At 45.4% G+C, this 15,377-nt stretch overlaps 1 protein-coding gene across 2 annotated transcripts in view; it reads right to left on the bottom strand.

Annotated features, from left to right (window-relative positions):
• The window catches only part of FNBP1L (formin binding protein 1 like), a 688,366-nt gene that overhangs the window by 395,928 nt on the left and 277,061 nt on the right, over positions 1 to 15,377 (bottom strand). For both annotated transcript variants that reach the window (XM_078668213.1, XM_078668214.1), the window contains exon 3: positions 14,217 to 14,270. In XM_078668213.1, the coding sequence (XP_078524339.1) occupies positions 14,217 to 14,270 (54 nt within the window). The remainder of the gene's footprint in view (positions 1 to 14,216; positions 14,271 to 15,377) is intronic.

The following is a 15,377-nucleotide window of genomic DNA, read 5'->3' as shown; positions in this document are numbered from 1 at the left end:
AATCAAATACTCTACACTAAAAAATGAAGACATACAAGTTTGCCATGGTCATGGCCGTCTCACCTCATTTGCTAATAGCATAGTATGCCAGCCAAGAAGAGGTGCCACCTAAACACATTCTTAATTAAACTGCGAGGTGTCAATAAATACGATTTTACTTAGGCTGTAAATCTCCTTGCAAATGACTGAGCCGTGGTTGAAGCGACCATAACATTGCATTAAATACCGCTGAATAATCCTTGGCCAGTCATTTATGATGAGCTCACTGTAAAAAAATTGGGAATGGCTAATGTAAACACTTTTCAAACCCAGAAGACAAGTACATTTCACAGATTCATAAGCATGAGCTAGATAAAAAGCATGCAATAGAAATGTATGCTACTATAGATTTCAGAAACTCAAAAGAGATCAGAAATGGCTATAAAGAAGGAAACTGAATTACTATAGCAGTGTAATAGTATGATATTAATACATAAACATACACACACGTATATTTACACACTGAAAAATACAAAGGTTAAAGTGATGGTATAGGTAGGTGAAAATGTACATTAAAAAAAAACCATTGGAATTAATCAGTTACAGTTAAATGAAGTAACTAACTTACGCACTCGCCATGCACAGTGATGTCATTAATTATGTCATTTCAGATGTCAGTGATGTTATCAATGATATCATGGACATGTCTTGAGTGATGGATTATGTGAGGTCATACACAGTGCACGTTGAGTGCGCAGGTTACAGTCACTTATAGTATAGTTACTTGTACTTTGGTTTATGTTTTGCAGTGGGTGACTCTAATATGTGGTAACTCTAAATAAACTGGCAGCATAAAAAAAACGTTGCACTGTCCATTATGGTTGGGTGAGGAAGTATTTAGAGGAATCAATCTCCTATAAACTTTTTCATGCGTCGGACGGCCGGTGGCCATCCGACATCACGGTGGGCGTGTGCAGAGGACGGCCGCTGGCCATCCAAATTGCGCATGCGTAATTTTTTTCCTCACTGCGGGGGAATGTCCACCGCATTGAAGGGGTTAAGGGACTACAGAAGATATTTCCTTTGAAACTGCATTAACACCTTAATAAAAACTGCCCCAAGCTGCCTGTGCAAGTGGTTCTACGACCAGTGCATCTGACTCTAAACGAACAGGTGGAAATTGAAAGAGGAGGTTTTCACCTTTAAGCGTACTATAAAACAATTTCATATAAATTTAATTGTGCGATTAATCTATGGGGAAAAAACAGATGAATCAACTTCTCTTACAGTGCACAGAGAGGAAGGAAACACCGCTACTATAATCATTCACTATAAATTACTAAGCTGGGGGAAACAATTGAAGACAAACTCCATGTGGGAGGAATATCTGAAGTCAATTTCCTTGATCAAAACATGATGTTTCCGTCAACAGACCAGGCTATACTCAGCTTGCTCTTATGTGAGCAGTCTTAGTAGGATGCATCTCGGCCAAGACTACAATATTGTGCATATGTGCACAGATGACACCCATTCTGCCGCTTTACTGAAATGCCTGAACTGCTTCAGCAGTCAATGATTATTTTTCACAGGGAAATCCAGATTTTAGGTTTGACTGTCAATGATCGGGCAGGTGATACTCATCGGAGAGGCCCATTTGTGGATTTTATGGAAGAGGCTCCATAAACTAGCAGAGCAAGATGTAGAATCTGCAGTTAGTCCAAAGACTCATTTCAAGAAGTTCAAACTTTGACCTAAGTTTCTTGCCCCAAACATGAGCACTCAAGTGTGGCCACGTCTGGCAGTGACTCTACTGTCTAGAATCTTCATAATGGAGGAAACTGGAATGGAATTCAACACTGGCTTCTCCACAACACACAAAGCAACATTTTTTTGATCCTTAATAGTCCTGTATTTGAGCTAAAAAGTTTGAGAGGGTACTGGGGAGGGGGGTTGTTTGGGATATTTAGCACATCTCCCTCGGATATAGAAAAGCAGCTCATTAACATGACGTATATTAACTGCAAGTCAAAACGGTTCTTTTGAGCGCAAAGCATTTGTATCACACACTTCAAAAAGCAAAGCCTCAGCACACAGTTTACAGCAGGATTATACTTTTAGATACAACAGGCAGTGAAGAGCTGGCCTGGATCGATTTCCGATTCTCACCCTGAAACTTTCAGTATACTAAGACTGGAGACGAATTTTGAAACGCTAATGCTCCAGTTGACCAGCATAGTGAAAGCATTCACAAATAAATTTAGAAAATACAGTGTAATATGGGAAATAACCATTCGGCAAAGGGAATAGCACATATTAGAGAATCACATCATGTAAAGGGTTGCTGGAAAAGAGCAGCAGGAGTAGTCTGGTCTGCCCTGTTCCCATGATGCACTGGGCCAGGGACAGACTAATTTGCATACAGCCAGGTTCTGAAACTGGGATGGTGCAATGAGCTAAAAAAACGGTGTTGGATCTAGCCCTGATCTCTTGACTGGGTGAGAGTACTCTGCTTAATTCAGAGACTCTGTCCATCACCACCCCTTGTTGTAAATATTTTTGTCCATCCTAAGCGTGGAAGGGTATACTCAGATGTGAGTCCCTTGCTCATTGCACCATCAGGATTCAAGCAAGCCGGGCCGAAGACGCCTGAAATGGCAGAAACCGGTCCCCGGAAGCTTGTTTCCTTCCCAGTGTAAGAATTGGCTTTTGTAGTCTGGTCTGCCCTGTTCCCATGATGCACTGGGCCAGGGACAGACTAATTTGCATACAGCCAGGTTCTGAAACTGGGATGGTGCAATGAGCTAAAAAACGGTGTTGGATCTAGCCCTGATCTCTTGACTGGGTGAGAGTACTCTGCTTAATTCAGAGACTCTGTCCATCACCACCCCTTGTTGTAAATATGCTGGAAAAGAGCAGCAGGAGAAAGAATCATGAATAAAACTAGATAATTGAAAACAATAAAAGGCGATTTTGTCAAAGTTTTAAGTAATAATGAAGAAAATCAATGAAACATTGGAATATAACAATGTTGTAAATATTGTATGCTTTGGATTGAATTTAGGATTATCTTAATGTCAAGGGTTATCCAGCAGGTAGTGGATAGTGTTTGAGGTAGATTTGTGGGCACGTTATGGCCTGCAGTCTGGGTTAGGCTCAAGTTGGTCATCCATCAGTCATTTATAATTGTTTATTTATGGTTGTCAATTTAATCAAAAACACACTTTTGTCCATGTGGGTTCTTCATATTGACTTTTAATAAACCTATTTCCTCATTTTGTCACCTTCAGTATCACAAAGATCTGGGGAGAATGCTATTTCCATTTGGTACCTTTTCTGTGCAGAAGGGTAGGCAAGCCCATGTCGGATTTAAAGGAAGTGTTATCAACACACTTTGAACCCAAAGAATGAGGAAAAATCACGATATACTTTAAGGGATTTCACCAAAGTCCTTTTAACCCTCACCACCATTGGAGAAGATGCATGTGTACATCTTTATCAATTAGTAACAAGCATTTACAATGCAATAGGGCTCGCAGCATTAAAGTTTGAGTTATTGGCATTGTTTATGACAATGCGTTGCATAAAATTTTCCGAAAAATCTGAATTGGTGTATACAGATTATTTGCAAACTGTCAGATGTTGCTCAATAATAAGGAGAGTTGGGAATAATTATGCTATGCTATCTTTTGCTATCCTGTGCTTTTTTTTTATTATGCTGTGCTTTGTTTTATTATGCTGTGCTTTGTTTTATTATGCTGTGCTGTGTTTTGTTATGCTGTGCTGTGTTTTGTTATGCTATGCTGGTGAGGGTGGGTGAGTGAGGGTGGGTGAGTGAGGGTGGGTGAGTGAGGGTGGGTGAGTGAGGGTGGGTGGGTGAGGGAGGGTGGGTGAGTGAGGGTGGGTGAGTGAGGGTGGGTGAGTGAGGGTGGGTTAGTGAGGGTGGGTGAGTGAGGGTGAGTGAGGGTGAGTGAGGGTGAGTGAGGGTGAGTGAGGGTGAGTGAGGGTGAGTGAGGGTGAGTGAGGGTGAGTGAGGGTGAGTGAGGGTGAGTGAGGGTGAGTGAGGGTGAGTGAGGGTGAGTGAGGGTGAGTGAGGGTGAGTGAGGGTGAGTGAGGGTGAGTGAGGGTGAGTGAGGGTGAGTGAGGGTGAGTGAGGGTGAGAGAGGGTGAGAGAGGGTGAGAGAGGGTGAGAGAGGGTGAGAGAGGGTGAGAGAGGGTGAGAGAGGGTGAGAGAGGGTGAGAGAGGGTGAGAGAGGGTGAGAGAGGGTGAGAGAGGGTGAGAGAGGGTGAGAGAGGGTGAGAGAGGGTGTGTGAGGGTGTGTGAGGGTGTGTGAGGGTGTGTGAGGGTGTGTGAGGGTGTGTGAGGGTGTGTGAGGGTGAGAGAGGGTGTGTGAGGGTGAGAGAGGGTGGGTGAGAGGGTGTGTGAGGGTGAGAGAGGGTGTGTGAGGGTGAGAGAGGGGGTGTGAGGGTGAGAGAGGGGGTGTGAGGGTGAGGGGGTGTGAGGGTGAGGGGGTGTGAGGGTGAGGGGGTGTGAGGGGGTGGGGGGTGTGAGGGTGTGGGGGGTGTGAGGGTGTGGGGGGTGTGAGGGTGGGGGGTGTGAGGGTGTGGGCGGGTGAGGGGGTGTGGGCGGGTGAGGGGGTGTGGGCGGGTGAGGGGGTGTGGGCGGGTGAGGGGGTGAGGGGGTGAGGGGGTGTGGGCGGGTGAGGGGGTGAGGGGGTGGGGGGGTGGGCGGGTGAGGGGGTGGGGGGGTGAGGGGGTGGGCGGGTGAGGGGGTGGGGGGGTGGGAGGGTGAGGGTGTGTGTGAGGGGGTGTGAGGGTGAGTGGGTGGGAGGGTGAGGGGGTGAGGGTGAGGGTGTGTGAGGGTGAGGGCGTGTGAGGTTGTAAGGGTGAGTGAGGGTGTGTACGTTTGAGGGTGTGAGGTTGTTTGAGGGTGAGGAGGTGTGAGGGTGAGGGGGGTGAGGTGGGAGGGAGGGTGAGGGGTGTGAGGGTGGGGGTATGTGAGCGTGAGGGTGCTTGAGGGTGTAGTAGGGATAGCTTTGCATGTGACTTACTGACAACTCTCTTGTGAGGTGTACAAAGACAGAAGGTAAAGAGTAATACACAGGAGCTTCTGAGCAAATCATGTCATGTCCCCACGCCCACAAATAAAAAAAACAACTGCGCCGTAACCCCCCCCCCCTCAATATGGCGCACATTACACCGTTCCACTCTTTTTTGTAGTGCATGAATAAGAAACAACTTGTGGATGGCTTATACGGAAATGAAGGCGTCAGGAGGAACTTTGGTAGGCAGGTGGAGAACATGTGCAGAAGAGCCTGGAAGGACTTGGGTAAAGAAGAGTGGGAAAAGCGAGGCAAACGTGCAAATGATCCAATATGAGCTGAGTGACTAACAGGGAGAGCAGACTGCGAAGAACAGTTCAGCTATGTGTGACGAGGGAGCACATACGGCCTATTCATGTTACCACTAAAGCTGCACGTGCCTCCGTAGCTTGTCTGACCCCTTGACCATCCCTTTAAGACTAGGAGTAGAGTCCTTGTAGAATTTACCCAGAATTCCTCGTTTCTGTCAGGTACTCAGGCTGGGATTAGATTAGAACCCCACTCTTAAACTACCAACATTTATCCAAACACATTATTTCACGCTGGGATTAGAGCACCGAGACAAGATTTCACATCAGCGCAGTTGGTAGACCGCACACATCTCCTCCCCTTTAATAAAATGTTCAGGCTACTCAGGTGTTCTGGCGACGCAGCGCCTGCCCAGTTCCCTGGTGCTTGCAAGGACCATGCGGTCACAGGACTTCAATAGGGGTTGGCTGACATTCTAATTCGCTTCTTCCCTAGTCAACCCCAGGACGAAGAACGATGATGTCCCAAAAAGGAGGCAAGTTTAATGTTCAGGTATCACGTCAGTGGCAGTGCAGTCCTTCCTGCTTTGGAAGAAGCCGCTGCGAGCACCTGTTGCAACGAGGCAACAGTGCACGCATCTTTTACTCAGTTTATGGCTGTAAACAAAGAAATGATGCTGCTAATATTGTATCTATTACACGGATTGACTACGGAGCCCGTCGGTTGCTCCCTAGCGCTGCGAAGTGCCCCCGTGAGCTATGTTTAGTGTGATGGAAATAAAACACGTAAATAAATAAATACTAAAAGCAGTGCTGGTCACTGGAATAGCGTACTCTAGTTCCCAGAGGATTGCTGGGACTCGGACAGGAGCTTTTTGAAAGCTACACAAGAGCCTCCAGATATATATGGTGAAACCTGAGGTGCTCAGATTAGTACATGGGCACACTACTGACACCATGCGCTGTCCTTAGAAATAGAGACACAGTAACTAGCTAATCTCACATTCGGCAGATTCACTTCTCAATATTAGTGTTGTGTTTATATAGCGCCACATACCACACTTCTGCTGTTTCTTAGCAATGCAAATAACCGAAGTTGATATCACAGATTGAGTGGTACTCACTGACAGTGCGGCCTTACTCCTGCCTTTGGGTACAGCATGAAGGTTGGCCTCCTCTGCTGGAAACGGCCGCGCTCTGCTTTGGCAGTGACAGGACAGTCGCCTCGGGCCTTTATACACTTCATGCTTGGAGCTCCGATCTGTGTGTTGTAAAATGTGCGCGGCGGTTGCAGACCGGGCCAGGTTGATGTGCTGCACACCAAAGTGTCTGTTTCCTCAGCAGTGGTCAAAGTCCATTAACAAGACGTAAGCAATAACGCCAAGAGCCCTAAAAACAAAACCGTGAGCAAAAACGAAACCTGCCGTGGGGCGGGACTTCCGTCTTCGGAAGCCCGCGCCCGCGGAGTGCCTGGACAGAAAAGCAGTGCTGGTGACGCGGGGCTCCCATGCCCGAGGGAGAGCCCCGCGGAGGATGCAGAAGTCCGGAGTGGCGGTAAGTGGGGCTTAGTTGTAGGGGGGGGCGCGTGTGTGTATGTGGGGGGGCGCGTGTGTGTATGTGTGGGGGGCGGGGGTCTCTGTATGTGTGTGTGCATGTGTGTAGGTGCGCTCGTGTGTGTGACTTTGTGTGTGCGCATGTGTAAGCAGGGGGAGGTGTGGCTGTGTGTTACAGCTTTCCAGGAGACAGGAGCTGGCCGCAGTGAGCGCGTTCTCATGCGCGTGGCCCGCTCAAATCGCCTTCTGCCAGAGTAGATGCGCGCGGCCAGGTCCTGTCTCCTGGAAAGCAGACTCGCTAACAAAAGAGTCTCTGGCGAGACCGCGCTTCGCGCGGTTAACGCCACGAACCCTAAAAAACAGCCTCCATGAGGAGCATATTAATCAAAGTCTGGTCAATTTCCTTCAGGGATCCAGCAAATACCTGTGAGCTCAGAAATGTTAATTCCCAGCGTTGGATACTTTAGAGAGATGCCTGCTTTGAATAATTTTTACTGTAATGGGTCAATAGTTTGGACTGTGTAGTTTTTTGTAAACTGTGGTCACACTAAAGGAATATGCTACTTACCAGTATGCATCTGTTCTTGGCATAGAGGGCTGCAGAGTGGTACATTTATGAATAGATCGCCATCTGGTGTTGGGCTCGGATGATTGCACTTTGTTTTTCTTCTGGAGAAGTCTTTGTCGTCATAGGTGACTCCTCCTCTCGGTGTTAGTGCGCATGGGCATCGGCTCCATCCTTAGATTGTTTTGCCATAGTAGGGTTAGATGGAGTAGTGTAGTGTAGTACATAAAGATATGCCCATGTAAATGTATCTAAATAAGATAATGTTGGGACAGACACAGGTTTCCGGGGAGGCAGGGAGGGCATGTACCACTCTGCAGCCCTCTATGCCAAGAACAGATGCATACTGGTAAGTAGCATATTCCGTTCGAGGCATATGGGCTGCAGATGGTACATTTATGAATAGATTGTACAGCAGTTACCTCCCTAGCGGTGGTCACCAGTGTCTGTCGCAACTGTCTGAAATAGAGTTTTTAATACAGCTTGGCCCACTCTGGCTTGTTGTGCAGCCTGTACATCAACACTGTAGTGCTTTGTGAATGTATGTGGTGTAGACCAAGTTGCTGCTCTACATATGTCATCTAGGGGAATGTTCCCTAAGAATGCCATAGATGCTCCTAGTTTTCTTGTGGAATGAGCTCTAGGAGGAACAGTTAATGTTCTCTTTGCTTTAATGTAACATATTTGTATACATCTTACAATCCATCTTGCGATGCCTGCTTTAGAGATAGGATTGCCCTTATGTGTTGGGGAAAATGCTACAAATAGTTGTTTAGTTTTCCTGAAGTCTTGTGTTCTTTCTATGTAGTATGAAATGGCTCTTTTAACATCTAGTGTATGTAGAGCCCTTTCTGCCACCGTCTGTGGCTTTGGAAAGAAGACTGGTAATTCCACTGGCTGATTGATGTGGAATGCTGAAATTACTTTAGGCAAGAACTTTGGGTTTGTTCTAAGAACCACTTTATTCTGGTGTATCTGTAGGAATGGTTCTTGTATTGTTAATGCCTGTAACTCGCTTACTCTTCTGAGTGAGGTAATGGCTATAAGGAATGCCACCTTCCATGTAAGGAATTGTATTTCGCACCTATGCATAGGTTCGAAGGGTGGCCCCATTAGTCTGGTGAGTACTACGTTGAGGTTCCAGACTGGGGAAGGTGGTAATCTTGGTGGAATGACTCTTTTAAGACCTTCCATGAATGCTTTTATCGCTGGTACTCTGAACAGTGATATGCGCTGCCTGTTTTGTAGGTATGCTGCTATAGCTGCTAGATGTACTCTGATAGATGTGTACGCTAGATTACATTGCTGTAAGTGTAACAAGTAGCAAATAATCTCCCTTGTTGATACGTCTAGAGGGTTGATATTGTTATTAGTGCAGTGTATAGCAAACCTCTTCCACTTAGCTGCATAGCATGCTCTGGTGGTTGGACGTCTCGCTTGTTTAATTATTTCCATGCAATTTGGGGGGAGATCTAAGTACCCAAATTCTAGGATTTCAGGAGCCAGATCGCTAAGTTCAATTGAGTTGGATCTGGGTGCATTATCTCTCCATGGTTCTGTGTAAGGTGCATGGGTAGAATTCGTAGCTTTTGATGTGGCACTTGTGAGAGTTGCAGGAGCGTGGTGAACCACGGCTGTCTTGCCCACGTGGGTGCTACTAGTATCATGGTCATTGAATGTTGTTGCAGTTTCCTGACCACTAATGGGATTAGTGGGAGAGGGGGAAAAGCGTATGCAAATTTGTTGGACCAATTTATCCATAACGCATTGCCCTGCGACAGGTGATGTGGGTACCTGGACGCGAAGCTTTGGCATTTTGCGTTCTGATGAGTGGCAAATAGGTCTATCTCTGGTTGTCCCCATCTTTGGAAGAATGGCTGCAGTATTTGTTGGTGCAGTTCCCATTCGTGTATTTGTTCCGACTGTCTGCTTAAGATGTCTGCTATCTGGTTTTGAACTCCTGGTAGGTGTTCGGCTAACAGATAGATGTTTTGAGGAATGGCCCATCTCCAAATCTCCTGTGCTAGTCTGGATAATTGGAGAGAGTGCGTCCCCCCCTGTTTTTGAATATAATACATTGCTGTCATGTTGTCTGTTCTGATCAAGACTGCTTTGTGGATAACATGTATCTGAAAGGCTTTCAATGCTAGAAACACTGCCAGTAGTTCTAGATAGTTGATGTGCAGTGTTTTTTCCTGCACACTCCACCTTCCTTGTACTGTGTATTTGTCCATATGTGCTCCCCATCCGGTGAGCGATGCGTCTGCTGTTATTGTCACCTGTGGAATTGGCTCTAGGAACGACCGCCCCTTGGTAATGTTTGTTCTGTTCCACCACTTCAGAGAGCGGTGTGTGCGGTCGTCTACCAACACCAGATCCGTAATCTGTCCTTGAGCCTGATTCCACTGTGTCGCTAAGCATTCTTGTAGCGGACGCATTTGTAGTTTTGCATATGGTATTAGCAGTATGCAGGATGACATCATGCCTAGTAGCTGCATGAACACTCTTGCTGTTAGTGAGTGTTGTGGCTGAAATCTCTGAATGATTGTAAGCATTGCTTGGACTCTTATTGGGTTGGGGTACACTTTGGCTTTTTCTGTGTCTATGGTAGCCCCCAGATATTGTTGAACTTTGTTTGGTTGTAGGTGTGACTTTGTGTAGTTCACCGTGAACCCTAGCTGGTGTAGTAGCTGAATTGTCTTTTGTGTGTGTTGCAGACACTCCTCTTGCGACCTGGCTTTTATTAGCCAGTCGTCCAAGTATGGGAAGACATGAATTTGTTGTCTTCTTAGGTGAGCTGCTACCACTGCCAGGCATTTTGTGAACACCCTTGGTGCCGTCGTGACACCAAATGGGAGGACTTTGAACTGATAATGTTGTCCTTCTACCACAAACCTGAGGTATTTCCTGTGGGCTTTGTGAATAGGGATATGAAAGTAAGCGTCTTTTAGATCCAGTGTAGAAAGAAAGTCCCCTTTCTTCAGTAAAGGAAGTACTTGTTGGAGCGTGACCATGTGGAAATGTTCCGAATTTATGTATGCGTTGAGAGGTCTTAGGTCCAGTATTGGCCTTAGAGACCCGTCCTTTTTGGGGATTAGGAAGTATAGGGAGTATACTCCTGTTCCCTGTTGGTGCTGTGGAACCTTCTCTATGGCATGCTTTTCTAGCAGTGATATTACTTCCTGTTTTAACAGTGTCAGGTGATCTTGTTTCATTGGACGCTGTTTGGGGGGGGATGTTTGGTGGGGTAGCTGTGAGTTCTAGGCAATAACCATGTTGGATAATTTGTCTTACCCACTTGTCTGATGTGATGTTTTCCCAGACAGGTAGGAACTGTGATAGGCGTCCCCCTACCGGTGTTATATGGTCTGGGGGAAGCTCTATGAAGTCACTGTTTTGGGGTTGGAGAGTTGCGGTTGTTGTTGTTTCCGCGACCTCTACCCTTGTTGTTGTTACCCCTGTATCCACCTCTAGAATTACCTCTGGGTGATGTAGGTGTAAAAGAGGTTTGCTGTTGGTTTGTACCTGTACTTTTGGATCCTCCTCTATAGGTGGATCTACGAAAGGAACCTCTTTGTGTCGGCTGCTGCAATGCTCCCATTGATTTAGCCGTTTCTGTATCCTTTTTCATTTTTTCTAGGGCCTCATCTGTCCCTGTGCCAAAAAGTGTTTTCCCATCAAAAGGTTGATTAAGTAACGAGGTTTGTACCTCTTGTTTGAATCCTGACACTCTGAGCCATGTATGTCTCCTTAGCATGATGCTTGTATTTGTCGACCTTGCCGCAGTTTCTGCCGCGTCTAGGGCGCACTTTATTGAAGTGTTAGTAATTAACTTCCCTTCTTGTATAAGTTGATCAGCTCTCTTTTGATGTTCTTTAGGGAGATGTTTGATGAGTGTTTCTAACTCATCATAATGCGCTCTGTCATACCTTGCAAGTAGTGCTTGCGTATTAGCTATGCGCCAACTGTTTGCCGCTTGAGATGCTACTCTCTTGCCAGAGGCATCTATTAGTTTAGACTCTTTGTCAGGAGGTGGCGCTTCTCCCGTAGATAAAGAGTTTGCTCTCTTGCGAGCGTTTGTGACCACTAGTGAGTCTAGAGGAATTTGTCCCTTAATGTATATTGGGTCTTTTGGAGCTGCCCTATATTTTTTATCAATTCTTGGGTTCAATACCCTAGCCCTCACTGGGTCTTTGAATATCTCTGATGTATGACTGAGAAGGCCTTTTAGCATTGGTAGTGTTCCTGATGTTCTTTGTGCAGTAGGTAGTGTCTCTAATAAGAAGTCCTGTACTAGAGGTTCTGTATGTAGGTCTACCTTATGAAATGTTGCTGCTCTAGTAATGAGTTGTGCAAACCCAGTATTGTCATCAGGAGGTGAAGGTTTTGAGGGATATGACTCAAGGTCGGTATCATTACCTGATCCCACATTATACTCCTCCCATGGGTCTGCCTCCTCTGGGATTGTGTCCTCATCATCCCCAGGGTGTCCCCCCTCCCCTGTGTCACTTTCTCCATCTGTTGTAGGTGTAGATGGACGTGTGGGAGGAATATCTGGCCTATTGTGAGGAATAGGCGAAGATGGTGTGTGAGGTTTGGGAGAAGGGGGAGGAGTTGTATTCGTCCCCATTGTTCTCTTCTTTGGATGAGCCTTGTCGTCCAAATGTTCATGTTTCCTCTTTTTAGGTAGCTCTGTGACTACCTTGCCAGTCTTTGGGTCAATAAACAAAGTCTTTTGTTTAGGGTCCGTTCCGTGTTCCTGTGTCGGTACCGCAGTTTTCGGTTCCGAAAGGTGTCTTTTCTTTGAAATGTCCATTTGTGTTTTCGGTGCCGAAGTTTTGTTCGGATCCGACTTCTTCGGTATCTAAGATGTCCCCGGTGTCGAGGGTGTTTTCGGCGCCGAAGCGTGCTTCGGTGTCGACATGGACTGCTTCGACTTCGAGCTTTCCTTGACCTGGTGCTTCGGTGTCGATGTGGTTGGTTTATCGGAACCGGAACCACTATGATGGGGGACCGAGTGTTTCGGTTTCTGTTTCGTTGCCGGGCTCGAAGGCGGGGCGTTGGAAACTTTTTTCGGTTGTCTGACCGGGCTCGAGGGCGGGGTCGACACCGTGCGGGGTCTGTTTTTCGGTAAAGGGACGTCGTCACTCACGGTTTGTTGGACGTCGATTTCCTCGACGTCGGACTCGTCCGCTTCTGACCCCGCCTCGTCGGCCTCTTCTTCCTCCTCTTCTGGTTGCTGGTCCTCGAACAGCTCCGGGATTGCTTGTGACTGCATTCTCGATACCTCGTGTCTTCGGGCTCGACGGTTTCTAATCGTCGACTTTGACGAGAACGCTGCACAGGCCTCACAGTCCCTGGATTCGTGTTCAGGGGACAAGCAGAGGTTGCACACTTCGTGTAGGTCCTTGTGTGGGAACTTAGCACCACACGTTGGACATTTTTTGAATGGAGTCCTTTCCATGGACCCCGGGCTGGACTACGTCGAGTTTCTCGTAGTCGTCGTCCTTCGAATCGCGTCGGTATGGAGTGAAGTCGCGTTCGATAACGATACCGTCGATTTGGAAAGGAATACGCGCCGGTTATAACCTTCTTTGTTGAAGTCGGTCCGGAGCGCTTCGATCCTCATCCGAACCCGATGGCGGAAAAAAACAATCTAAGGATGGAGCCGATGCCCATGCGCACTAACACCGAGAGGAGGAGTCACCTATGACGACAAAGACTTCTCCAGAAGAAAAACAAAGTGCAATCATCCGAGCCCAACACCAGATGGCGATCTATTCATAAATGTACCATCTGCAGCCCATATGCCTCGAACATTGCTGTTTATTTTCTTTGTATAGTAGTCCTTGGCTGACAGAATTGTTTATAGGCACTTCTGAGAATAGCAAGTGGTTAGATTTGTGTAAAGAGGCTATCAACATTACACTGATCCTTCTTCAGTGTGACAAATACATTTGAGAAAGACTTGTGTAACAAAGGAGTAAACTGAACGAATGAGCAATCGTTATAAAGCAACAGTAGTTTGAAAAGTATGACAGTGGGGTGGTAGTTCTCTTCTCTCTAGCCAAGACAGCTTTTACCAACTGCAATGCAGAACCAGGAACTGAGCTCCTTTATTTCTACATAACAGTGTGTGCTTGAAACTAAACCCAACAGCGTAGGTGGCTAAGCATTGTGTGATTTTTTATAATAATAATTTTTTTTAAAAACAAGAAGTGGTGATCCATCCATCTTTCCCCTCCAGTCCACAACATACGCAGTATAAGGCAAATATCCCACTGGGCTCACCATCACAAAATATTGAAAAAACAATTATGCTCAGCAAAAACTTAGCAGCTAGAAAGAAACACAGGATTAAGTCTTTATTGATAGAGTAAAAAAAATAATGAAGGAGATGTCCTACGCGCTAAGACTGGGTAAGGCAGTTAACACATGAAATTAATGTTCATTGTTTGCGTTTGATCTTTGTTGCCAAAAGTTGATAACGTGATCATAACTGAGTAAACGTTTATTCTTGACAAGTCTGACAACACAAAGATTTGGAATGAACCCATGGTGATATTCCATACAACAAGCTGAACTGACCATACTCATTTAGGCCAGTGTTGTATCCAAACTTATATGTAAAGAATGTTTGCACACTATGGAGTTCTGAAAGTAATTACTCAGTCAAACATGTAGTAAGAGTAGGCATATCACTTGAATCAACAACATACACTGAACGAGATCAAGATTTGCATGCGTATGAAAATTAGCAAATGTTTCTTACCTCGGTTCTTCATCTTTGGATGAACGCTTGGGGTAATATTTCTTAACCAGGGTTCTAAGGAGGAAAAAGTGTGCCATAAATCTTCAGTCAAACACTTTTTTGTAATTTCAAAATAATTTAGAAAATAAATATACAGTACTCAAATCTGTTATTTCAAATAAAATAAAGTGGCACGAGGAGAACACTGAAAACATATATGGTCTACCATATATAGTATGTGCCAAATATAAATGCGCAAATTCTAGCCTCTTTTTCCTACATTTCACTTGACCTAACCTACAGTCTAGTTTGAGGAGGGTGGCCCACACCTGGGCAGATTCTGACAAGCTTGTACATTATATTACTAATTAACGTCATCAACACCATATTAACAATGAGATGCAAACACTAATTGAAACGCTTCACCATGTTCCAGAGTTAAATGTTGTTCCTAGTAGGAAAGAAAAATACATACAAATTTTACTCAGAGAACATTTCAAAGCCTATGAACATTATCTTTCGAAGAGTAGCTAGGTATCTGGTTACAGCCACTAATCCTTGAACGTTTCTTTTTGTACCCTAACTTTGTGGACATTTCAACGTTATTTTAAGTGTCCGTGAAGATGAATACAATCGGTTTGTCTCATCATGAAAAGCCATCAAAGATAGCGATACTTCAAAGTACAGTCCAAAAAAATCATCTACACTGAAAAATCCAGCACTAACTGAGAAATGCGATTTCACACCTGCGGTGTTGTCTATTCCATTAGGGAATTTGCTACACTTGCCACATAATTTACCATGTGATTCAAATCTTGTAGATTTCAACAAAACATTTTCATTGTGAAAGGGATCAAAGGTTGCTTAGGACACTGCATGACAAATTCAATTTGGTTCCTCACGCCTTGTAAATTTCAGCCAATCATCTTTATAGTTGGAGGCTGTATTCAGAGGTAAGAACTTTGCCACTATGATATTCACAATCCTAATCAATTAATTGGGGGATGGAGGGTAGATTGTTTTGTCTGCAGTAGGTAAAAAGGCAATACATATTCAAATATATAGCAAACCACAAGGAAAGGACTCAATCTCTGCGATGGAAATGTATTTTTAATAGTGGATGAAACCCATGTTGATATTAACAAGATCATCAAAGAACAGATCTTTCAAGAGGGCCCCTGC

The sequence above is a fragment of the Lissotriton helveticus genome, chromosome 1_2 (genome assembly GCF_964261635.1).
Source record: "Lissotriton helveticus chromosome 1_2, aLisHel1.1, whole genome shotgun sequence".
Taxonomy (NCBI): domain Eukaryota; kingdom Metazoa; phylum Chordata; class Amphibia; order Caudata; family Salamandridae; genus Lissotriton; species Lissotriton helveticus.
The sequence above is the reverse complement of the archived record's forward strand: the minus strand, read 5'-3'. Positions and strand labels throughout refer to the sequence as shown.